The sequence below is a fragment of the Nilaparvata lugens genome, chromosome 8, assembly GCF_014356525.2.
Source record: "Nilaparvata lugens isolate BPH chromosome 8, ASM1435652v1, whole genome shotgun sequence".
NCBI classification, from domain to species: domain Eukaryota; kingdom Metazoa; phylum Arthropoda; class Insecta; order Hemiptera; family Delphacidae; genus Nilaparvata; species Nilaparvata lugens.
In genome coordinates this window covers 26,911,302-26,938,331 of record NC_052511.1, presented here as the reverse complement: position 1 = coordinate 26,938,331, position 27,030 = coordinate 26,911,302, and the positions used below count along the sequence as shown (strand labels likewise).

The 27,030-nt window shown below is 35.6% G+C and overlaps 1 protein-coding gene across 2 annotated transcripts in view; it reads right to left on the bottom strand.

Moving 5' to 3' along the window:
• LOC111054136 (disintegrin and metalloproteinase domain-containing protein 10) overlaps positions 1-27,030 on the bottom strand; it is a 334,035-nt gene that overhangs the window by 127,205 nt on the left and 179,800 nt on the right. For both annotated transcript variants that reach the window (XM_039434382.1, XM_039434381.1), the window contains exon 3: positions 6,497-6,618. In XM_039434382.1, the coding sequence (XP_039290316.1) occupies positions 6,497-6,618 (122 nt within the window). The remainder of the gene's footprint in view (positions 1-6,496; positions 6,619-27,030) is intronic.

Sequence of the window (27,030 nt, the reverse complement as noted above, 5' to 3'; positions counted from 1 at the left end):
AGGTGATAAGGTAATGGAAAGTAAAAGTGAAAAAGAGCGATTGGGAGTTGAATAGGGAGAAAAGAAAAAGGAGAAGAATGAGAATAGTATAGAGAATGGGAGGATAACATCAAGAAGGGAGAGAGGAGTTGGAAGGTGAAGAGGAAGAATGATGAGAGGAATGTTGATAAATGAGAGGTGGAGGGGTAAGAAGGAAGAATATGAGATGAATGAACAGGGAAGAGTAGGGAAAGAGAAAGATGGAGAACAAGTAGTAAATGAGGAAGAGAGTTAGAAAGAACAATGGTTGGAAGGCAAATGATTATCAGAAGGTGTAGGACAAGAACAAATAACTACATGGAGAAATATGTTTAAGAAAATGGGAGCAATATGGAAGATATGGAAGAGGATGAAGATAAATGTTAGAGAAAATATGCAAATTGTGGAGGAGATGTTGAAGAAAGGACAAGAAAGTAATGTAAGTAATAAATGCAAGACAGGAGAGAGAAGTTGGAAACAAGGAGAAGGATGAGAATGAGAAGGAATAAGAGAAATGTCTGATGCCGCCCCAAGCCGACACTGTCTCTAGATGTTACACAAAGCTGTGTCTGCAATAAATTTCAAGAGTTTGAAAGAATTTTTGGCAGAACGTGCTGCTATGTTATTGCAACATCAAAATACACAGAGAACGGATAAAAATGCTTCAAAAGAGCACACGATGACACTTTCTGAAAACTTTCATCACAAGTTACCGGCGCAAGTTCAACGTTGGGGAGATATAAATAACAAGATCAGATTTATTCCTTATTTTATCACACAAGATTTTCTTCTGGAATGGAATAGTGATTCAAAGTGTGATCGCTATGTCCAAATATCCGGCAAGAGTTAGATTGTGCCAAGCACTATTTTTAATTCAGGCCTTTTCCCAAGTTATAATAGTAAATTTAATACGCAATAGATTAGAGCCATTATTGTGAGTGAGTTAGCGAAATAAATTATTTTCTCTCTCTATTATGAACGGCCATGTCTTCGAGTTTCCCAGGATAGATATTTGAAAATTGTGGCTCCGAGTCGTCGAGGAATGTAGATTATGGAATTATCTCTAAAACTTAGCCTTCCTGTCGCGACATAGAGTGCGATAAGTTGGAAAACAGCAAGGATTACAATTATAACAAACTACCAATTTTGCAGTTACTATTTGGTCCTAAGGCTCTAGAAGCCACGCGACGATTGGTCAAATTGATTCCCTTCGCCCAATAGGATACCTGTTTCTAAATACAGTAGTGAGGCGATTCCCCAGCCGAGAGACCAGATTACGTTTCGGAGGACACTTTGCTAGGAGCACTACGAGAGTAAAGATGTAGTCATTATGTTTCGCCCTTTTTGGGCAAGTTTATAATATTAGACTATTAATTAATGTAGGAGCTAGTTTTATTTTTATTAAAGTTTAAATTTTCTAGTAGTGCCATGTCCTGAAAAGTTTAATTGTGTTTCTTCATCATGTATGAATAATTGTTTCTTCAAATTAACCGCTAAGGTACGTAAAATAAGGTTAAAATATAATTTAGGGAATTTAATTCATTGAAACTTCCATCAGAGTATTGTATCAACAAAGCCTGTTATTGTTCAAGTTAATAATTTTCATTGAGAATAGTTCTTTTGTTTTTATTAGTAATGGAAGATAATTATAATTTTTTCTAAAGAAGTATCGGTATAGAAATAATTGTTTATATAAAAACAATATATTATGGTGAAGAATTGCTGAAAGTCATTAAGATAGTCACTAAACTGGAATGTAATTTTGAATATTATGTCAAGTAATATTTTACAAGTAAAATATTTATCAAGTACTATTATGTCAGGTTTTATATTTTTCTGACTGTGTTTTCTCATGGAGTTAAGGCTTTTAACTGAACACTAATTTATTAAATTATACCAGAACTTTTGAATAATCTGTGAAGGAAGATCCATTAATTCTGATACAAAGAATCAGTAGTTTAAAGATAAAAATCTATAAAAAATGAGGATTCAAATACAATGAGAGAATTTAAATAATCTGTAATAAATGAAATTAATTAATCTGTAATGAGAGAAATTAATGCTGTAATATATTTATTTACAGCGGTTCATGTGTGACCTCAAACCAACTTCATGTTTCACCCCTTCAAAATCCAGCTTTAAGACACTTCATACCATCATGGACTCCACGAGCAAGACATGTCGTAAGAGATCCGGAGGATGATACCTGACCAGAATTGACGTAAGGCCGTTTCGGGAGACGGAGGATCAGCATCGCAAGATGACTTCCCGACATCATCAACTCAATTCTTAGAAGAAAACGCCGAAATAACAAAATAACACCGAAAGGAAACACGACGGAAACCATCAACAAAGTGCAGTCAATCAAAGTGCGGATTTGAAATTGGTGTATGGGTTCTTTGGATTTTTCTGTTTTGAGTTTTGTTCTGAAATTAATATTTGCAACTGATATTATTTGGTTTGGTGACGTATTAATATCTAACGTAAGGATAGTAATGCGCCCCCAGATCAGAGGATAAAGGTAATGTAACGTGTTAAATTTAATATGATTCTTATTCTCTTTCGTGTCAGTATTGTTGATATTTTGTTTGTTTCAAAATATTGTAGTGTTAAAATAGTGAACGGCGATTAAATCTGGCATGGCAAAAACTTATTGTAGTTTTCCTGACTCTAACCCGTTCGCCTGCATGAATTGAAATAGTATAGACTCAGATTCATTTTCTATATGTGCCGGCCTACTTTAAAATTCTAAAAATTTTCTTTAAATTATTTTCATTTTATTACCTTCATAAAGGTTAGGCACACAAGATGAATTCAAAAATTCTAGTTTTGACTATTCTACATGCAAGAAGGTTGATGTTGAAAGAGAAATTCAACAATTCTTACTTATTCTAGAACCCTGCGTTTTTAGTAGACCTTAGTGAAGCTACTAGTTGTAATTTTTTTCAACTATTTCTCGATGAGGGAGAGGTAATGCAACAATAAGACATGGGCAAAGAGAACACGGACCGACCAATCATTCACAATATGCTTGAAGCAACGCTGATAAATTCTAATGTTGAAGTTTGTTTCCACAACTCTGCCGGTAGATAACACTACTGGGTGATGTCGATCATGTGATAACGTTGAAGACACACCTAGAAGATGTGCCTACTCGCTCTTCATTGGTAGAAGATTGCATTTTTGATCTCTGTCTATAGATGGCAGAAGGTACTGGGTGAGTCAACTTTTTTGGATCCTTCATGTAGATGAACTAGAATCGTTTGAATTTTCAACAAAAGTTTAGTTACTTCGGAGAGTGAACTACATAGAAAGGTTTAAGATTATCTGAAACCTACATACCACAATATTGGACACAAATCCTACATTAACAGAAAACAAACAACTTCCAAATAAACTTGTCAAAATCCTAAATAATGTCGCTTATTCCCCAACGTCAGATCCATAACAATATTAGAATCATTTTTTCAGTAAGTGTGATTTAGTTGAATAAAATATTATGAATTCACAATACCTTGAATAATTTAGATTTATATTTATCATGATGATTCATTATCGATGATTGAATAATAAAATTTATTGAAATTCATTTTATTCCCCTTAATCCATGTGGACATGAGTTGTATTGAGACTACATTATTCTGTCCTAAATCGGTTTCCTGGTTCAAATCAATGTAAGCTAGGTTGATGACTGTCAGAGAGATGTTATGTGTGCACATGAAGCCTACACTCTTGACAAGCCCTCAGAGCACATGCACTGCACTGTCACAAGTTGAGCTGAGCGCTGGCAGACATAACATTGAAAGTGGACTAGTTGAGTTTGTTTGACGCGGCAAGTATGTGTGTAAGTGACTTATTGATGTGTTTCCTGTTTCCCATTAAACTTATCCACTTTTCCACCACAACAAGACTAACTTCACTTTTCACCGCTTCTCTTCTCCTTCTCATCATCATCCTCCTCCTCCTTATTTTCCCTCTTCTTCTTCTTCTTCTTCTTCTTCTTGATTCCCTCCTCATTCCCTTTCTTTCTTCTAGACCGCAAACTTTGAATAACGGCTAAAAGTTTTCGGTCACGCTAGTCGTCAGGTTGTCAGTCAAGAACTTCGTTCATATCATGGTTATATGGCAGTGTTGATTATTGTTAAACGTGTTATATTATATTCATCTACGAGTATTCAAAAATGCTTACATGCAATATTCTTCTGTCTATTCTGGTTTCTGGATGTTTTTTTTCTATGTCTTTGATTCATATATTGATGATAATTATATTCTTTATTCTTTGTACAAATATATTTGTCTAATACGTAATATAGTACACTAATCTTGAAAAATTCTCGTCCGTGACATGTACAGTAATAAGAGAAAACATATAACGTATTTTATGTGAGTATCAGCATAACATCAAGCATTTGTATAGAATTATTTTGTATTGTTAATAGTGAAATATGGATAAGTCTAATGTACTAATATTCTAACGTGAAGATTGTCCAAGCTGATAATTCTAGTCTCACAGCACATAATAGAGTCTAATGATTTTAAAATAAAATACGGAATGAAATTGTATTTATTATCATGCTTTTGTCGATTCTTCCTGACTTATCAGGAAATTGTGAAATACTGTGAAATACAGAGGCCAGTTAGCGACTAAATACATTCAGAAAGCTTTCCATAATTTGATGTGTTGGAGAAGCTATCATTTCTTGCAATTTATACAAAATGACGTTCCATCCAGGTGAATCAGAGAGCAGTCAGTGATCGAATGCACTCAAAATACCATCAAGCGTTGAAAAGGATTAATAAAATTTCCTTTTCCCTTGACCCATCAAAACTCAGGCGGTCTCTCTTCATCAACCATTCTCTTCACATAATTCTTCTTCCTCTCTTACATTCTTCCTCTCGAGACCTCTTCACTCTCCACTTTATTAAAAATGCAACAGCTTTAGAACGAGAGGTGGATAATGAAATGCTTATTCCCAACGGTCGCAGTAGTACAGCGAGTACAGATTTATAAAGCTTGGCTTAAAAAAGAAGAGTCCAGCTGTCACATTTCCCGAGCCAGTTTACGAATTTTTTATCCCAATTTTTTCGAGCAGGGATTATTTCGAGTACCAAGTCACTGGGTGGTTTCTCATCCGTAATGAACGGAATTTATGAGTTCACGAACAATTCTGTAAATAAAATAAACGTTGGAATGATATCCTCAGACCGTAAACTGTGAACCGATTAGTAAAACCCAGTTAACGAATTTTTATTAGATTTCATTACAGTATGTTGTCAATTTTCATGTAAGGCTGAACACAATAAACCAGGTCACTTGTTCAAAATATCACCATTGTACTTCTCTCAACAAAATATCCCTCTCTCACAGCGGTATCGTTGTACTTTCCCTAACACTTCGTGATGCAACTAAACATGCGTTGACAATGAAAATCGTGTTAGCAAAGAAAGGGAAAGCAAGACATTCATAAAATTGGATTTGAAAGTTGCAAAGTTACCGCTAATTTTTGTCACTTCTACGTTCTCTTTTACTTTTCTGCGGAGATAGTGGATGCAATTGGCTACTTTTTCCAAATAAAAGAATCACTACAAAAGGTCCCTTGATTCAACAAACACGTGAAAGAAAAAGTGAAAATATTGTTCTCTTTGATTGGCAGAGATGACATTGAAATACTAGAGGTCGGTCACGACCGTGAAAATCAAAACAAGGTGAAACATTCAAGGTTTGGTCCGTATTATTCAATCCAGTTGTTAGCTTCACAAAGACTCTTGTCATCTACGTTTTTTCAGATGTTTGATTAATCGTTTCTTCCGATATGATACTGACAGAACAAGTCCTAGATCAAACAAAGTATTTTGCTTGTATCAATCTGGTAGAAAGTGTAAGTTAGATGTAATCTGTTGGAAACAAATTTCAGTCAGAAAATAATTGGAAAAATGTCTCTTTATGTTAAACATTTAGAAACCATTGTTGAATAGTAGAATAGATCATGATTACAACAAATAAATTTCTATGAGAAACTATATAATATGGGAATTATTATTCGTAGATCGGCACTGAAATTCATACACCCACATGAAACTGACAAGTACTGATAATGGAATGTATTATTTTGTATATTATTTCGCACCATTCAATTTGAATTCTGTATCCTTTATTCTTAATTTTGTACTCCGTATCTCAAATACTGCATCTTGTATTATTCTCCATTTTTTACGTGGATGATGCCCACATGAACTTGTTCAGCTTGTGCACGAGCAATGGGAAGTGTTCCAGTGATTTGATGAGATTTGAAACGTTCATGTTCATGTCGTCGCGCCTAACATGGTATTATATTTTGATCCGATATTATAATATTCAATATTATTTAAGGTATGAATCATTTTGCTACATCGACAATTGTCAGGGAGAAAATAATTTATATGAAATTATAAGTTATAAAATAATGGAAATATGAATGTGTAGTGTAGTGTGACTGACCTTGTAGTGTGCCATGGTAAGCTCTGCTGATGTCAAAATGGATGGCTCGGCCTTTGCCATCCTCGAACTCCACGTCATCGCAGAACACATCGTTGTCTGGCCACAGCAGTAGTCGGAAGTCTCTGAAAATTACAAATAATCAAACTTATTCATAGTCACTCTTATTATAACGTTCTAACTGATATATTGAGATTCTCTGTAGACTCAAAGTTAGTAGATACTAACGTTGCTATAGACTGACGTATTCTTGAGTGTATCATAATGATTGTTATTATAACAAAATACGCTTATAACACCTTTTTAACTGTTATAGTAAGATTCTCTGGGACTGTTAGTATAACTCATTTAACTGATATAGTAAGATTATTTATGTAGACTTCTTGAGTCGCCGGAGTTCCGCCTGCCATGAAAACCGCCACTCACCAAAAAAATGGTCAGTTTTTACGGACGCTACCAAAGTGGAACAGTGAAAGACAAACTGGGTCTATTCCTATTTTACATCAGCTATCATTTTTTTGGCAGTTCTGAACCTGTATTCTCTGTTTGTAGAAAGGCTGAATTAGAAAGGCTGAAAAGTAAATAGGCCTATTGAATGTGTTCATTATAGGAGTTATCATTAATTTTAGTAATATTCTTAAATTGGGGAATTCCATCATATTCAGGGAATCAAATTTATGAAAACATACTATCATTATATGATATATCATTTTTTCTTAAATCGCCTTCTAGTATCTAACTTTATTGGAAACAAAACTAAGATATTTATAGGCTAAGATATAATATGCTCAGATCAGAGAAGGTGGTCATTTTGCATTATCTATTTTATAGGTTAGTAATTCTAATTATTATTAATGATCATCATCCTGGCTCTACTCAACAGAAAACTTCTATTGACTGAACTCGAAATTGATAGTTGAATATGATGAATAAAATGGAATACTATTTATTACTTATACAAATGTTATTATCATATTGAAATAAAATATTATTATTATTCATATTAGTAATTTTTTGAAAAAGTATGGATATTTTAATAAATTGAGCATTTATATACCAGCGAGTTTCTCGCTGGTATATAAATCAGTACCACAAACAATAACAAGAAAACATGTGGACTGTGCATGTGGAGTACGTGGAGTGTTGTTTTAGCCTCGAGACGCGTGCAAGGAATCGTACCTTCAGTTTCAAATTAAATACAGAATACTGTGATTTTTCTTTTGTTTAAGAGTTAGTACTTATAATGTGGGTACTATTTCTAATCAAGTTTGTGCTCATTCTGTGTTATTTTTATTGGTTGGAGCTGTTGTTTAATTATGAATTGAGGTTAATTTCGTTCAATGTTGTGTATGTTATTCAACTTTATTTGTTCATTCATTTACAAGAGTTACAGAACAGAGTTTACACTCTTATCACTCTATTCCGCGAGTAAACCAAGCTTGTCGCGTCCGTGAAGCGATAAGCTGGATCGAAGAAAAGACCTAGTTTGTCGTCGTCCCAGTTTGACGACATAGCCCAATTTGTCTTCTTTTTTTTTTTGGTTGTGGTGGTTTTAAGGGCTGGTGATTCTCTGCGACCCCGACTACTTGCATCCGTTACAAATAACAGCAAAGCTACCTATCTAGCCAATGCTGACATTAAAAGGGAGTGTCATTATATAATACTGCATATCATGCATGATTTTCGTCTACGAATAGCAATAATTTCATATTTTTATTACTCCACAAGTAGTGTTGAGAAGGCTATGATTCCAATAAACGAAACATTCAAGTAGCCATGTAGAAAAAACTTATAATACATTATTTTTCCATGATATCACATAAACTACGACAAATCTTATCACACAACCCATTGTACCCATTGTTATATTTGGAGCCAAGCAAATCTTTTCCAGTAGCGAACGGCTGCGCTGCAAGCGGAATAATCTGTGCTACACTGAGATTCATTTTAAACTGTCAGCATTCCTCCTGAATAGCACCAGTGCTTTCCAGCCAACCTAAGCTGATAGTTCGAAGTGAATCTGAGTATAGTACAAATAACCGAAAGTGACGTTTGTTGAAAGGCAAGGCGTTGGCTGGAAGCAATTGGAAGCAGCTCTGAGGGAAGTAATTCGAAATGGCCTTTGAGGTCGGCTTGACTGGGTGACTGGGCTCAAGTGCACAGGTCCAAAGGATGGCTGCTGCTGTCGGAGAGCGCGAATAGTTCAGTCGGTCTTATAACACACAAAAGCCCTACCCCCACCTCTCTGCTGCAGCTAGGCTGCCAACTATAAATACCAACACACACACAATGGCTGAGAGGAGCAGTGTGTCAAACTCAAAGGATGCTCCTCTCGCTCGACCCAAAGATTTCCACTCTTACAAGTCAAACTCGACTAATCCAAAGAAATGTGCAGACTCTCAACTGTTCACCAGACGAAGGTACTACGCCTATTATCCAATTTGATGTTCAAGGAACTTGAAGATATGTACTCTTCATAAAATTGAATACCTGGATGTGTTCAGATATTCATTAGAATGAATGGAAGTCGTGGAGCATAGGTACCATGACAAAGTAATGTTTGATGTATATTATATGTATATTATAAACTTGTTTATTTGTTTTTGTTATGCATGTATTCTACATTTTCTTGTATTAAGCTTATTGAGAATAAAGCTTCATCCATTCATGTTAATAATTTTCAGTTGATACATTTTTTAAACTTGAAATTGTGTGTGAATCATGAACTCTACATACTCGTAGCATCCAGACTGTGCATTTTAAATTAAGGTTTAAAGGGCCCTACACACCTACGGATTTGGCCTGTGTTGGCTCGTGTCCTTGAACCACTCGGAGCAAAATCACTACACACTAGTAGTAAGCAACGGGAGCCCGGCCTGCCCTACTTTTCAACGCTATCCTCTCCACCAAAATCTAAATCGCCAAGGAAAAATCAATGGCGAAAACCGCATATCAATATCTCAATCCGTTCAGAAGATATTCACATTATTAATCAATATCATGCATATCAGATATGAAATGCATAAGTGGTATTTATTGATAATGTGAATATCTCCTGAACGGTTTGAGATATCGATGTGCGGCTTTCACCATCACCGAAATCATGTATCGCATGACAACCTTCTCATTATAGTTGCATTCAATATGGCGGAACCAAGATGGCGGACCAGATTTTTGAAGTCATAGTAAAGTAGTATTTTCAATTTAAGAAGGATCCCCAATCACACCCACCATCAAATTACCTTTGTGTATGAGATATTTAGCCGTTCTCGGACGTTTCACCCACCCTGTATATTTTGTAATGCTGTTTTTGTGCAATGAGTCTGTCAATACTTAGCTCACAAATCAATAAAATAGCACTTATCAATAAAATCAATCAATCAATCAATCTCTATCTCTCTTTCTCACACAGACACACACCAACTCTTAATTCACACAGCGTAGCAGTGGATAGAGAATTGAACCTCTATACTTAATACTGTAAAGCCTCAACCAACTCCCAATAAGTACGGTATAGAACTTTTTACATCTAGTGTAATATAGTATTTAAAATACTATGACAATATTCATTGATTGAAAAAGGTTGTCATACTCGATATTATCCTGTAAAAATAGAGACAAAAGAAATTGTGATTTAATTTCAGCTTTCTCAATAAAATTTCACACAAGACAAAAATAGACAAAAATAATATAAAAATAAGTTCATTTTTATTGAATAAAAAATTGAAATATGTTTATTCTACAGCTAATACATTTTTTTGGGAAACACTGGTATTATTATTTTACAGTACTAGTACTTTCTTGCTATAAGTTCAACCAAATTCTCCATAGAAATAGAATTCTTCATTAATAACATTAAAGTGCTCACAGACTTTTTATTTTCGACTATTTTAGAGTTTCCGCGAACCATTTTACTAATTCGAGGGCGCTTAATCCGAATCTGAAATCAAAATTTTGCTATCTCGATTTTTAGATTTTTGGTAACTACACGCGCCCGGTCGGGAGAGCCTACACACTCACGGATTCGCCCGAGCCGAGCCGAGTCGCGTCAGTAGCCCTGGACGGATTTGGCTCGGCTCGGCTCGGCCTGGCTCGGTTCGCAATAAAATCGCCTACACACTCACGGATTTCTCCCGAGCCGAGCCAAGACAGGCCAAATCCGTACGTGTGTAGGGCCCTTAAAGAAGTTATGGACGTTATAAACAATGCTGGATATCCATTCTTATGGAGTTTTAATTCCAGTATAAATAATTGAAGTTGTAAATTTGAAGAAAATTGCTGTTGAGAATAGGCTGTAGATTTAGAGAAGTGATTGTGATGCTACGATATTGGTGATAATTAATGTTATAAGAATACAGTTGAAGATAGAGGGGATACAGTTCAAGCAAACATTGAGTGATTTAATAAAATAATAACTAATTCGATGAATGCTAATTCTAATCATCCATACTAATTCGAATCTTTGACATTTCTTTGATATGTGTTTTCAAATACCTGGAAGAATATGAACAATACAATAACATGTTGAAAAACTGATACTGTAGTTATCAAACAGTAACATAATTCCATGATTTAAAAACTATGAATGCAATTATTATCAATGGAATCATTAGACCTATCAACATAATTATTATTGAGAAAAAAATCATTGACCGAAATTACTCGTAAAAAATATATATTCTCCCCAACACTCACTGAATTGTCGGAATCGTTGCACGACAAATTTGGAAACAAACCCTAGAAATTGTTATGTTGTAGATCCCTAGCTCAGCCTACAGAAGAGCCAACTTATTTCAGTTGCTTTATCCTTTGGCTGGCTTCAATTTCTTCCTGTCCTAATCAGTTGATCCTCAGCATATAGCTGCCTCAACCACAAACTCTTCTCTCTCTTTCGCTCTTCATTCCTTCTCTCTCTTTCGCCCTTTTCCCTCGTGCGCGAGATTTCAGTCAAGGGATGAGCGGCTTGCAGAAACGTTTAAAAAGCTATAGAGCGCCACAAACTTTTCCGCCAATCCCCACTTCTCTTCCGTTAAATGTTTCTAAAACGAGACGAGATAAAAAGGATTGAACAACTCGAATTTGAACGCAACTCGGAGCGCAAGAATAATAACAACAGCACGTAATTAAAAGAGGAAACTATTAAAAGTGTACCGAGAGGGAGAGGAAGAATCTTCTCAACTCTGGCACCTCGGTCATCAACTGTTATCAGTCCACCTCTGATTAAGTTCCTACTTGATAAAACTCCTTAAAGATTTTCTTACTCATCTTTCTTCAAGTCAATTTTCCCCTAATTTTATACTCTTTCTTTGTTTAACGTCCCTTTCTCCCTTTGGATAATCAACCTTCCTCTACTTGTTTTTCTCGTACATTTTCTCATTCATTCCTCTTGAACCAATGTAACCTATTTTTTGAACATCTGTATTTTCTCCTACGTTCGCTTGTCTTCTTTTCAATTTCCTCCAACTCCAACAACTCTTCTGTCTCTGCTTCTTATATGAAGTTTTAAAATCATACTAACTTCTTCTTCATCCAATTTCTACTTCCACATCTCCATTTTTTTCACTCGATTTCTAAAAATTCCTTTCCGCTTTCATTTTTGTCTTGTTTTCCTAAATTTCCTTATTTTATCCCCCATGAAAACTTTTTTCTATCCCCCTTGATTCCATGCCTCCCTATTATTTCTCAAATTCTATTCCCTTATCTATATTTCTATTGTTCTATACTTCTTCCTAACACAAAGTTTACTTCTTTACTCCAATCATTAATTTCACATACTTTCTATTTGTTTCACTATGTCCAATAATTGTTTTCGTAATTCGATTCTCTCTGTATTTTTCGATTTTTCTAGCACTTACCATTCCTACTACCACATATTTTCCTCCTCAATAAAAACATGAACTTCCTGTTCTCCCGCTCCTATCTTATAAGGAGACAAAATAGGATTCCTCTTCTTATTGTAATCTACATAATTAAAGTACTCAATCAATCAATCTTATCCTTTTCCCCCACTTTGTCCATAACATGTTCTATTCTCTCATCTATTCTCTCCCTCTATTTGCTCTCATCCTATCACCATTCTCAGTTCTACCAGCTTCCTTGTCCTTATCCCATTTCCTCTACTCAGTCAAATTAAAAAGAAAACCGCTCAAGCTTTGGTCGGCGTCTTGTAGCGGGAGCGCGCAATCGTGGGGAGCAGAGTGGCCGCCTTTAATACACGGCACAGCTTAGCCAAGATAATGCAACTTAATTAAGCCCACTTCTTATCGGGTCAAACTAAGTTTGTGCTGCTTAGCACCCATACCATTCAAGAAAAAAAGAAGGGTGGATGGAGAAGAAGAAGAAGAGGAATTAGAAGAAGAAGAATAAAAAAAGAAGAAAAGGTAGAAAAGAAGGGGGAGGAGACGAAACGAGTCCCTCAGCTCTTTGATTCCACCATGGTTGGGTGGAGTCACTCCTCGGCGACATCAAAAATCTTCAAATTAAAACTACGTTCTCCTAGCGAACCAAACATTTCAAGTTTGCTTTTTTAATGAACCAAATATTCCCTTCTGGTAGCCTAGAATGTAATGAAAAACGTTCAAGTGTGTCTTTGAAATTGGATGAACCGAATTGTTTTAGGAGTGGAGAAAAACTATGACAAAGTAGCATTCCAAAGTATACAATAGGAGAATACTGGTGCTTGGTAGTGGATACTATTAATTTTCAAGAAGTAAAATCAAAGGTGATTAATTACATAAGCACGGTTCATTATATACATCCAAACGTCAAATTAGAAGATTTGACCATATTTAGTGACACAATGGAAACCAAGACACTGAGGCTACGATTTGAGAGTCAAAAATACATTCATTCTATTGGTCATTTATCCAAATAGTGGATACGTGAAGTGAAGTGGGAACCCTGCAAAAGTTTATGCGATATAATAGCGGAGGAAGAAATTTATTAGTGTCATTTCATTTTACACAGATTTTTTGAAGAAAATCCAGGAGTGAAAAAAGATGTATTCAATGCATATATAACACAAATCGACAATCGAATGAGAATACCACCTAGTAATGTGCTTCAAATCTATTTTTTTGTTAAAGAGATAATAAATGTCATGGTTTTTATTAAATTATTGCTCTTTGTTCTAAAACATGAATGGTTCGATTATACTCTCTGTTTCGTCATTTTTTACAGCTTGAACCTCGGGTCGAAGAAATAAAAATGAAATTTTTCTTTTGATACAATGAGTATTATCCGTTATCCATGAAAGTATACGTGAAAAATAGCCTTAAAAATTTAAAAAAATTATAGCTAGGAACTCAAAATTGTCCAGTCAAATTCGATTCCACTATTTCAACAAAGGTAAGGAGCTCTTAGAACCCTACACCTTTTAGTTTTAATCCCTGAGAGTGTTACCAAGATACGTTCAAACAGGAGACAAATTACGAGTAGGTGTTGTTTGCACATGCGATAGGGACGACACTGCGAAACAGAGATAGAGTAGCAGAATAAGACAAATAGAGATAGAGTGAAGAGAATCGAGTCCGAGGGGAATGTGACAGATGACAGGAGGAGTTTTAATGGCAGGGAGGCTGATTGGAGGGTGGATGGATGCACCATTGACTCGAAATCAATAAGGCGGTGGACGTCTTCTCCCCTGGAGAATGCAATGACAGACAAGCACTGAATGCTGAAGTAAAGACTTATGACAAAATAATAGATGAAAAGGAAGATCTGTGAATAGCAGGGAGAAAGAGTGATTGAAAATTAGAAAGAACTCTGAAAATAGTAGAAAAAAGTACTTGGTAGAAATTGTAAAATATCAGAGTGCACAGCTTGAAAATGATGGTTATCTTAGAATAGTGATAGATGAAGTAGAGCGAAGAGGGTTATTATATAGATACTGTAAAGAGAATGAACAGTGGTGCAAGAGCTCTGAAAGACGTAACCCATGAGTGGAGTTGACGATTAATTCAAATTAAAATTCTCATTGAGCTTTCTTATTGATAGAACTAACATGGAAACAAGAACTGTTCTAAGGTGGCACATCATATACGTAGTTTAATAGTTGAATGTTGAGGATAAACTGGAAGGCTTCAACCGATTTTTGATGCCGAATGAAATATAGAAGAGTAGATGGAAATTGAACGATTACAAAAGAAAAATTATTGAAACTATAGCTTGAAGTGGGTTTGGTTCCATCGACAGTGATTTTGAAGCTTGTAGCTGTTACTGTATTTAGTAGTGTTTATCTCTGACATGAATATTCAGAAACCTACATATTCCCTGTAGATGAAACATGATCACCAATCATGTTCTTGATTATCTTGATGATAATCCATCTCAATTATAATTGATATGTAACATGATAATCACAGTAACTATTAACTACTACGATGTAGACACACGATGAACTGCCTGCAATGTGATACATCAGTATTGACTAACATACATTGAGCAGTCCAAAATATATCAGATTATGAACTAAAACTCGTATCAATTATTGTTGGAACGGAGATTGGATGAATCAAGCCAACTCTATTAATGTGGTTTATTATTCAATTTTCTGATAATAATGAGCTAAGATAATCATACATTTTTAATAAGCATTATTTTCGAAAACCAATCAAAATAACAATTTTTCAGTTAGTCAACCTACTTTATTCATTAACTTAGTTCTCCAACTACAACTGTACTATGCCTGTCATTATAAAATTAGGCCTAGACTAAAGGCCGCGTTTACACCAAAGTTATTAACAAAATGTTTATTTCTCCGTCCTTATAGATTTTATTAGATTGAACTTAACTTATCATACACATGATGAGCATATGTGTTTGTCAAGTTCCGTCCAATCTAATAGGATCTACAGAGTGATTCATAATTATGGTAAAATAATTTAATACGTAATAGTAGAGGTAAAAATAAGAAAAAAAAGTTCCTTTTTAAACATATATCCATAAACGCTTCATTAGCGAGCTATACAGGGTGAAAGATTTAGCCCGGAATTCAGTTCCTCTGGTGAAATACACCGATGCTGAATTGTTTGGGGACTGGTTTTTGAAAAACTTATGCTGGATTTATATGAAAAGATATCTGAAAAATTGAATAAAACTAGTCTGGAAGCTGTAGTGTGAGTATTTTTTGAGAAAAAAGTTGAAATATGCAAAAAATCTAGGTAGAAAAACACAGACTTCTACGTTTGATGCCCAATAACTTTCTTTAATGACCAGTTAACAAATAATTTTTCGCGTTAAAAATAGTAGAGAATTCAATTCTGAAAAAAATGATGTAAGCTGTGTTAACTAATTTTGAATAAAAGTTTAATAAAATTTATTCTTATGTAGTACATTACACCACAAAATTTGCTGTTTTATGAGGGGAGAACTAATAACTCATAGGTTGTAGCTGATTGCAAATAGAACATTGATTTTAAAAACAGCTGTTTTTTTTGTTTTGAATAAAGAAAATATTTGAAAGAAATTATCAGCAGAAAATTATTTTCAGAAATGTTTTAGCTCACTGTTGAACAAAAAAACAAACTGTAAGCTAGGCCTACTGTAGCCATGCTGTGTTTTTTGTAACCATTTCACTTTGCTTTTGTGTTAAGAGTCAACTTTCTAAAAAATGGCAGGTAATTTTAGACATCATTCATACTCCGAATTAGCTGACATGCATTTAATGTATGGAATAGGACACTACTGTAATAGTACTCAAGCGAGACGTTTGTATCAAGAGAACTTTCCTAACCGAGTATGTCCAAATTCAAGGTTTTTTGCCACTATTCATCAACGTCTGTCTGAAACAGATTCTTTGATATCCAAAGAGCACATTTATGCAGGCAGACCCCGATCTACTAAGACTGTTGAGTTAGAAGAACAAGTTCTTAATGAAATTTATGAACATCCCGAGAAGAACACGAGAGAATTGTCAGTGCAGTTTAATATCAATCAATCTATTATTTGGAGGATACTAAAAGAGCAACAATTACATCCATACCATCTTCAGAAAGTTCATACTCTATTCCCATGAGACTGTATTCCCCGTGCTGGTATTTGCCGATGGTTTTTAGTAAAACTTGTTTACCCAAACTTTTTAACAACCGTTTTATTTACCGGCGAGGCACACTCTACAAGAACAGCTATCGTTAACGTCCACAACTAACATATTTGGGCAGCTGAGAATCCTCATGCCATCAATCCTAATCTTCCACAACATCAGTTTTCAGTAAGCATTTGGGCAGGAATCATAGGAGATCATCTATTTCTGTTCGAGCTTCCTCCCAGGCTTAATGGCATAATCTACCAGTCTTTTGGTATAAGTTTGATGTTATTTAGATATGCTACTTTCATTTAAAAAAAAACTTTTCATAAAAAACCGAATATTTTATTTGCAATCAGCTACAACTTATGAGTTATTAGTTCTCTCCTCATAAAACAGCAAATTTTTGTGGTGTAATGTACTACATAAGAATACATTTTATCCAACTTTTATTCAAATTTAGTTTACACAACTTACATCATTCTTTTCAGAATTAAATTCTCTACAATTTTTATTGCGAAAAATTATTTGTTTACTGGTCATTAAAGAAAGTTATTGGGCAACAAACGTAGAAGTCTGTGTTTTTCTACTTGATTTTTTGCATATTTCAACTTTTTTCTCAAAAACTACTCACACTACAGCTTCCAGACTAGTTTTATTCAATTTTTCAGATATTTTTCCATATGAATCCAGCATAAGTTTTTCAAAAACCAGTCCCCAAAAAATTCAGCATCGGTGTATTTCACCAGAGGAACTGAATTCCGGGCGAAATCTTTCACTCTGTATAGCTCGCTAATGAAGCGTTTATGGATATATGTTTAAAAAGGAACTTTTTTTCTTATTTTTACCTCTACTATCACGTATTAAATTATTTTACCATAATTATGAATAACCCTGTATAAGGACGGAAAAATAAACATTTTGTTAATAACTTTGGTGTAGGCGCAGCTTAGCTCGTAATCCTATAGTTTTTATTGATATCCTAGCTCCTATTTACTACATTGTCTCGTGGAATTAGTTGACAGCTAAGCCCTTGGCTGGCGAAATATTTTGAACATTCGAACTCATCAATAATTATATAGTTGAACTATATTATATTGGTAGATATATACATATCACTTTCACAATTTTCACACATTGTACAAAAATCGAGAGTTCATGGTTCACGATGAATGTTTATTGGAATTGTAAGCTTATTTTTTCTTACACTATAGCTCAACAGAAGGATATCAACTTAGAGGTAGTTGATGATGATATCAACTCAGCGTCACAAGATCATCATCATTATTGAAGAGTTGATAACAGGACATTCGTCTCAGAAACCAATTCCCCGGCTTAGAAATAGACTGCTCAATAATGACACACAACATCAGCCCCGAGGTCTAAGGGGAGGGTCAGTCGGAAGGGTCACAAGGAGGAGGAGGAGGAGGAGGAGGAGGGGAGGAGGAGGAGGAGGAGGAGAAGGAGAAGGAGGAGGAGGAGAGGAGGAGGAGGAGGAGGGGAGGAGGAGGAGGAGGAGGAGGATGAGAAGGAGGAGGAGGATGACGAAGAGAAGTAGGTGAAGCTGACAAAGTAGCAATGGTCACATACAACTGAGAAGACCGGGAAGAAAGGAGAGTGATGAAAAAATCAAGTTACACCCGAAGGAACATATCATGGTTCTCAAGAAGCTGAGAGAGCTGGGACACCGGGGTTTTATGGGGGAAGGAAATGAATTGAAGCTGATAAATCAGGGCATGATAGATGTGTGAGTGTGTGGAAAAGAGACGGGAGGAGAGAGAGAGGAAACGAGTGAGTGAGTCGACATCCCCCACACGAGAAATGCCATCAGATCAGAGAGACTAGTGACTGTACACACAGTTAACAAGTTTATCTCGTGGTTGGTGAAGAAGAGACTCTGATTGGGTTGAATTTGATGTAGCAGCAAAAAGAACCTGCAGGGGAGAGAACAGAGAGAGAAAGAGAGAGTGAGTGCATGGAGAAAAGGCACAGTCCAGAACACACTGATGACAACAAAAACCATGAAAAAGTGACATGAATAGAAGGGAAAAAGTTAAGCGCATGCGAGAACATACGCGTGCGTCTGTGCGTCTGGATGAATTTAACGAACTTCGAGCACAAGTGGTCAGAAAAGTATTCGAAACGCGGCTCGATTCTGATTTTTGGCCAGAAATTCACCTACGATACGTTCATTTTTTTCAAATTCAGCCCTTGGAACCCATCCAGGTGAAACTGTTAAATTGCATATGGATGTAGTAGAGGGGGGAACCAGGAGTGACTGTTTGTTCAGCAGACCGAATATATCATGGAATATCTGCAAAAAGAGTTGGAATTGGCAAGCTGATAAGCAATCGGTGGGTAGGCCTACAGCCCACCAATGGTACAGTTTACCATTCAAAGAGTGATCTTCAACATGTTCTCGTTCCAAAAAAAACTCGAATTGAACCTCAAACCAGGGATAACAAACAGTAATTTCAAGATAATGCATTAAAATTAGGTTCTCGTATTTCAAATGTCTATTTACATATTCAAACTGGACGAATAATTTCAAGTTCTGGTTCATCACTAGAAATGACAGTATGCATCATACACAAAGGATTGATAATTGATTGAAAAGGTAGCCAAAAGGAGTACCAAGTAATCAAAGTTGAAAATATTATAAAACATTTGAAACATCTACCATTTAGGATTACTTCACTTATTGATATTCCTGAACACGTTTCACGTACGGACTTGTCCTACTGCTTAAATCTCCAACCAAGCTAAATTAATATTCTTAATATTAATATTGTGATGTAATGATGAGTCAGTCCATACTGGATATTATTTATTTCTTATTTTCATCTTTTCTATTTTTTATCATGTTATTACAATAGTATCTGCAATTGAATAAATTCTAAAGCGGACGATTTCTTTCTGAAAATCTTATATGATTTCTTATAAGTTACTAAGTTACTAAGTTTCTTATAAGATACTCTTTACTCTAAATATTAATATATCATTATGATTACTCTTTATCACCATTTTATAACAAAATAAAATCTATTAATATATTTCTCGTTATCCATTGAAGGAAGTCTTCCCTCCAAAGTACATTAATCTCAAATTGACTTCAATATTCAATGAAAACTACCTTCACTGCTGCTTCCATGATGTTCAGTATTTAATTACCAAACAAACATTAATTACTTTAAACAATATATAGTTCTTTGAAACACATGGTAAGTTAGAAAACTATATTTTATGGAAAATACTAGATTATTCATCACGGCACATCAAATACATTAAATATTTTAGACTTCGTATGCGAACTCCGTAAACACTATGAAAAAACTCTGAAAAGTGCACATATCATTAGAGACCGCCCAGTAATTTCCATAGCGCTAAGACAATAATAGGCCAGCAACAATGATAAATTCCCCTATAATCCATAAAACTTTCCGGCTGAAAAAACAGGCCAGCTCTGCGCTCTCGAAAGTATGTTTATGGCATTGTTATCGAGCGTGGCTGAGGTGATGGTGAGGGGGAGGGGGAGGGAGAGGAGAAGGAAAGAGAGCCTCACTAATTACACCTGTGAATAACATTGTCGGAATTTGCGCTTTTTTCCTTCTCTTGCCACCTCATTTCCCTCCACCATTCCGCTTTACTTACTTCCCTACAACTCTTTTCCGAAATTCTCTTTATCTACTCCTCACTCTCCAAACTCCTTTACCTATAAACTCACTCTCCATGTTTCAATCTTCTTCCAACCAATTTCTAAAACTGTCTTTTGATTTCCTCTAAACCTACACCTCTACACACAGACTCTCTTTGACAGATTCTCTCTCTGATACAGCTATTTTTCCTTCTCAACTATCCATCTCCTGTTTCTGATTTTTTGCCCATCTTGTACTTTTTCCACTTCTGTTCTCTAAATCGTTTCATTCTCTCTCATTTCCTCTTCACCCATCCACTACGTAACTTACAACCTTCTTCCTCAATTCGCGATTGCTCTTCACTCATCATCCCACTCTTTCATTCCCTCTTTCCTCATAATTTCACATTGTATTTTCATCTTTTAATTCGCTCTTCTGTACATCCTTACTTCACTTACAATACTCTCTCTCTCTCTCCCCCACTCTTTTCTCATTTTTCCCTCTATCTCTTCTATTCATCACCTCACGCTCTTTCCTAGTCCATTAAAACTCTTTTTCCTCTTCATCTATCAACTCTTTTCCTTCTACCCTCTTATCTTCTTGATTTTTCAATCTCTTCATCTTCCCTATCTTTTCTGCTATAACAATCCAATTTTTTCGTCTCTGAATCTTTTCCTCTTATGTCTCCTCTTAATCACTCCTCTTCATGTCTTCATACCCTCATCATATTCCCACTCTATAATTATACTTCTTTTTTGCTCTTTCACTAGGCACTCTCTTCTTGTTAATAACTCCACCTCTCTTATTAACACTCTTCTCTTCATTTAACCACTCTTCCATTCTCGATCTATGCACTATCCTACTCTTCGTTTTTTACCTCTCCATCTTCCCACATTATACTATTCCTCTCTTCGTTTTTTTACCTCTCCATCTTCCCACATTACACTATTCCTCTCTTCGTTTTTTTACCTCTCAATCTTCCCACATTACACTATTCCTCTCTTCGTTTTTTTACCTCTCCATCTTCCCACATTACACTATTCCTCTCTTCGTTTTTTTACCTCTCAATCTTCCCACATTACACTATTCCTCTCTTCGTTTTTTTACCTCTCCATCTTCACAGGTTTCACTATTCCTCTCTTAGTTTTTTTACCTCTCCATCTAACCACATTACACTATTCTTCTCTTCGTTTTTTTACCTCTCCATCTTCCCACATTACACTATTCCTCTCTTCGTTTTTTTACCTCTCCATCTTCCCAGGTTTCACTATTCCTCTCTTCGTTTTTTTTACCTCTCCATCTTCCCAGGTTTCACTATTCCTCTCTTCTATCCCCTTTCCCCATTCGCCTCTTCTCATCTTCAATAGACTCTCCTCGAGGCAGAAACACAGCGAAAAAGAGTATATTGTAAAAGTGTCGGAGGTGACTCATTTTGCAAGGACCTGTGATGGCCGATGGCCGACCCACGTGAACGTGAACACAGCGAGAACAACAAACGACCCCGGACTTCACAATGTGATCAATTCTGGGGCAGACTGCGGGAACCCTGACAGGCCCCCCACCCCCTCTGAATCCCTCCTCCACCCAGAACCCTTCCTTACACCGCAACAATGCAATAGGCTGGTAGTAGTGTTTTTACGAGCTACGAGGATTGACCAAAAGTCCCCCCCCCCGACCACCAACAACCCCCCTCCCCCATCAAGATCCCCCCCCAACACATTAACCCCTTGACGACTAATGCTGGCGGCAACCACCTTACCCAACATCCCAGCCAACCCACAATAGCTGAACACTGCCCACTGCCACCAAGCAGTTTCTCGATTACATTGCAAAAAATTCACTGTTTTCCACCTCATACGTTCTCATACATTATTTTCTCTTCCACTTGTCAGTAACATTCTTGCAGCATCTGTTCAAATTAATCCATTCGAGAATGATTGAATTTCCTTCACGGTGAAAGGAATAATATTTTAAAGGGATCTTACTATTTCTCACAAACTCAAACTAAATTACGTACGATAGATCTAGACCTCAGAATCAAACATATTCTATATCATGAAAAATCAGGGACCAGATTATTAAAAAGACTAGTGGGTACAATGCAGGAATAGTAGAATTCAAGATACCAAATACATACAACATTCTTTTCATAAACCATTCACCAGACATTCAGATTTGAGTCAAAATCATTCTAAAACGATATGATATTTTTGAATGATATCGCAAGCTTTCAATAAGTAACTGAGACAGCCAGGTCACTCGATATTATTATCATTATTTGGTTTTTTCACTTACCGTTTATTATTATTACACTTTGGTTGAATTGTATTGTCATGTTGAGCTTTGTTTGATTTATGTATATGTATTTATGAGTGTGGAATAAAATAAAATTATTATCATAAGTGAAATGAAATTCCATTCGTAGCATTTCATACGAATCCCTAATCAATCTCCGATTATTAGATGATGTGGAATGTGAAAGGCATCTCTCAAGTTTAACATGCAATCACAAAGTCCTCACACAGGTAAACTACTAATTGCAGTGATCCTTCATCTTTTCGCACGGTCAAACACCATTGGAGCCAAGTGAACAAGCGACAGCAGCACTAACAATCTCAAATTTGAAATAATTGATGAGTTTTGGGAGGAACCCGTTCCACTCGAGTTAGGGTAGCCGGTGCCGAATTAATCCATTAAATTGGTTGCCGATCGATCGTCTCAATTTGTTTTGAGGCAAAGTAATTGGGAAACTTGTGGCCTAGCATCACGTGCCTCACCTCACCCCCACCTCAGACCTATTGACTTTTCATTAAAAGTATTCAGCTATTCCACTATCACACTCCCAGCGATACAACTTTGCCCACAACTTTTTGTTCAAGCTCCGCCGTTCCCCAAACTTCTTCTTTGCTTAAACAACAGTCAAAATAGAAACGATATTCATTGCTCCGTCGTAGGCAATCATCGTTTTTCAGCTGTTTCATTCAGAAGTTGGTCTGTTTGTATTTCGCCAACATAATTGAATGGAATACTAGGTCGTTGCTAGAACTAACTTGTTCATTACATGAGCGCACACTGTTTTCGTTCATTCAGAATTCTGTTCGGATTTCATTCAGAACTTTTCTACAACTATAATAAGGAATTGTTATCATAGTGGGTAACTTTGAGATTCAGCATGATAATTGAATGGGATACTAGGTCGTAGCTAAGACAGAACTAACTTGCAGTACTACATGAGCGAACACTGTTCACGTTCGTTTAGAATTCCGTTTAGATTTCATTTAGAGCTATTCTTATCTACAACCTACTGGGAATAATGGATTGTTAACAATGAAAGTATTCTTTGGAGTATGAAATCTTAATTGATGGATCCAACTGCTTAATTATATACAAATAAGAAAGAGAAATTTCGAGTACTTCATTATTATTTCTGCACAAATCTGATTCAAACTACAAACGTCAAGTTCAAAGTTCGAATCGTGTATGAGGTACTTCAATTATTCCAGATTAAAACATAGGAAGGCACTCTATCAGAAATCTGTTGGCTTTTATAACATAATAATAATAATGAAAGTTTGTTCCTGCAGATGAGAAACAGCTATATGTTGACTTGTGATGAAGTTGAATTCAGCTCGACACAAGCTCATTGATTTTAATATGCTTCGAAATAGTTCGCTTCGAAATGCAGTATATGAGTGAATCATTGTAGAATGGAATAAATAGGAAGTATACAAACTTTACTTTATTTCTGATTCTAGATGATTCTCCTCTATCGAACAATAAAGAACAGTCTATCCACTCACAAATCTGATTCCAATCAAAGCTCCAAGTCGTACCTAGCATCAATTTTCACCAAGACAACAATCAAATCTTGCCTAAAATAAGACAATCAATTGGAAACTTCATGTCTTAACTATACATTTCCTTCAATTTGAGCTGAGAATACCCAGTAAGCTCATCACGATTCAGCTATTCATTTTTACTCGACGTTTTCTACTGTAGACGATCAGCTATTGCAGGACATCAACCACTTTGCTTTAGGAAATGAATTAAAAGTTCACCTTCTAAGTATATTTAGCTCACATTTTCTCCAATTGAAACTAGAAACTTAAAATTTTCACTGAAAAAGAAAAAGAGAACAGTCATTGCAATAGGGCTCTGTATTTAAACTCCAAATTTCTGAATTAACAAGATTTTAACCAAGATCAACTGCCTCACCAATGGCAGCCAGCAGCAGAGTATAGTTACTCTCCAATCTGATCTAAGACTATGTTCCTTCTTCACTTCTTCAGTCAATCATGATAATCAAGCTTTGTATTCCTACGTCAAATTTTCCTACTTACGGAGTTTTGAACAGATATTAAGATTAGCATACTGATTAGGAGGAGGTGGGAATATATTAAAGTTTATCGACCTGCTCTCTTAACCGCAATTTCGTTCTTTACAACATCAGTTCTCCGTTGAATTAAAGAATATTTCCTTTAAACTCAATAACTCAATTTGAATGAATACATCAACTCATACAATCAATACCTACATTACTCATATGAATCAAGACAATAACTCAATATAAACCAATTAATCCTATCAATTAGGCTATTCCTGTATTTCTCCTTCAATCTGCAGACTTCACACAGATTTGAACAAAGATCGACACTTTTGGCCACTGATTGGCAGGAGACAGGAATAGACGGAAGTGGATCGATCCTGGCAGAGTTGGCAGGAGACTCACGACACGTTGAAATCGTGTGGCTTACAACAAGCCGCCAAGATAGATGGGAAAACATGCCCGCAAAACTGCCAACTTGACTGAAAGACGAGATGAAAATCCTCACACCGCGGAAAGCCAGCGCGTGAAAAAGTTGCACGTTCAATGCGGAAAAGCAACAGTTTCACAAAGTAAATCAACATACACGAACACACGTGTAAACGCAAACATATATACACACACATACACGCTCACGCTTCCTGGCTCTCTTTGGGATAGATATACGGGTCTGACAGGTGTTATATATACACTTCAACCAATACATGCTGTACACAAACACAACATAGATACAGTGAGAGCATACTGCATCAAACCAAGTTTTTTCCCTGAGGTGGGCCGCTAGTTCTTTGTATGATATTATTTATTAGCGTGTGATCCCAAATATTCAACAGGATGGTATATGATGGGTTTGGTAGTATATTGAATACGATACATCAGGCTCCATATTGAGTTTAATCAGGAAATCACAGTTAATTATAAGAACCTATAAGCGTAGATTTTATTAACCCCTAGATGTATCTTCATAACTCGAGTTCAGTGATTTGGAGAGTTTATTTTCTGGGTTATTTCGTAAACTGCGAAGGTGATTTTTATAAAAAAATTGATATCTATTGGATACTGATAAAATGGTGAATGTAACGTTTATAGAAAGATGGAAATTACTAAAATGTTGCAATTATTCAAATGCTAATGAATAAAAAAATCTTATTAAACGAAAATCCAAATTAGATTATGTAAATCACCCCGAAGACTTCTGCTACTGCAAATATTGACAACAGTTTCACAAAATTCTTTTAAATTATTTTCGAATAGTAGAGCACATCGAATTTCCAACTAGCTGTTTACCCTGTTGTCAATATTTGCAGTAGCAAAAGTGATTTACTGCATTTAGGATTTTCGTTTAGTAAGAATTATTTATAAAATGAATTCAACTTTATAATAATAAAAAAACTGAATGAAGAAAAAGTTTTTCATGTACTGTAGTTTGAATGAAACCTACACAGTAAACAAATATAACATTTTTATCCAAATAAAAACTATTCTATAAACTATAATTATAACTAGCACATTCTCAAGTATCTTTCCACAGACGCCCCAATTTTTATGATCGATAGCCAATAATTTGTTTGCTTATTTATCTGTTTTGCCTATAATTCTATTATGAAATGAATAGAATGGTAGTATTGAATACATGAAAAATATTGAGTAGCCCTGGAAGATACTGTACATCTAATATGATGGCAACTCATTTCAAAGTATGTCAAAATCTGATTTCGCCAATATTGTTGTCACTTTGATGCGAGTAATTCCTGTCATTCAATCATGAGACAAAAGGGAAAAATTCTACTGACAAAATAATTTTCAAAAGAGGGACTTGAACTCAAACTGAAATGTCTAGTGCAAAAAACTCATAACCTTTGCTCAAGTACTTCATACACTCCATACGCATGATCCCCGCAATGGAGATATATTCGAAAAACAATGCAACATGGTAGGCGAGTTTGACACGTGTGTGAGGGAGTTTGTTGGCTGGAAAAATAAAACCGCACCCTTTAAATCAAACGCCCCAAAGCAATAAATCAACAGCGATGCAAAGTTCATGGTAGATGTCAATGTACTGTGTGTTACGATAAGGTGCAGTAGTTGACAACGGGTTATGAAAGGGGATCCTTATGGTTCAGAAATAATCTGTATAAAGCAGGAGGAAATACAGAGATAGGAATATATAGAAACTCTGAAATTATAAAAAATGCATGACAACTCAAAAAAAAAATGCATGAGTCTGTAATTGATGACACTCACGCATTATATTGGAAAGCAATAATGTTGTATTCAGCTCTGAAAAGTCGATTCCTTGATTGGAAATTGATTCTAATTATCGAGGTGACAGAAAAGTTACTTTTTAAAAATTAATTAATGATCAGTTTGATTTTTGAAGCGTTTTTCATATGTCATATCATGCTTTTCCTTAGCATTATCTCATTCATTGTATTGATTGACTCGGGAGTCCAGGTCACACAGCATTATTTCGTGAATAAATTGGAATCCGGAGTTTTTCAATTACAATCATGTACATAGACTGGTACAAACCAATAATACACATACAGTAATT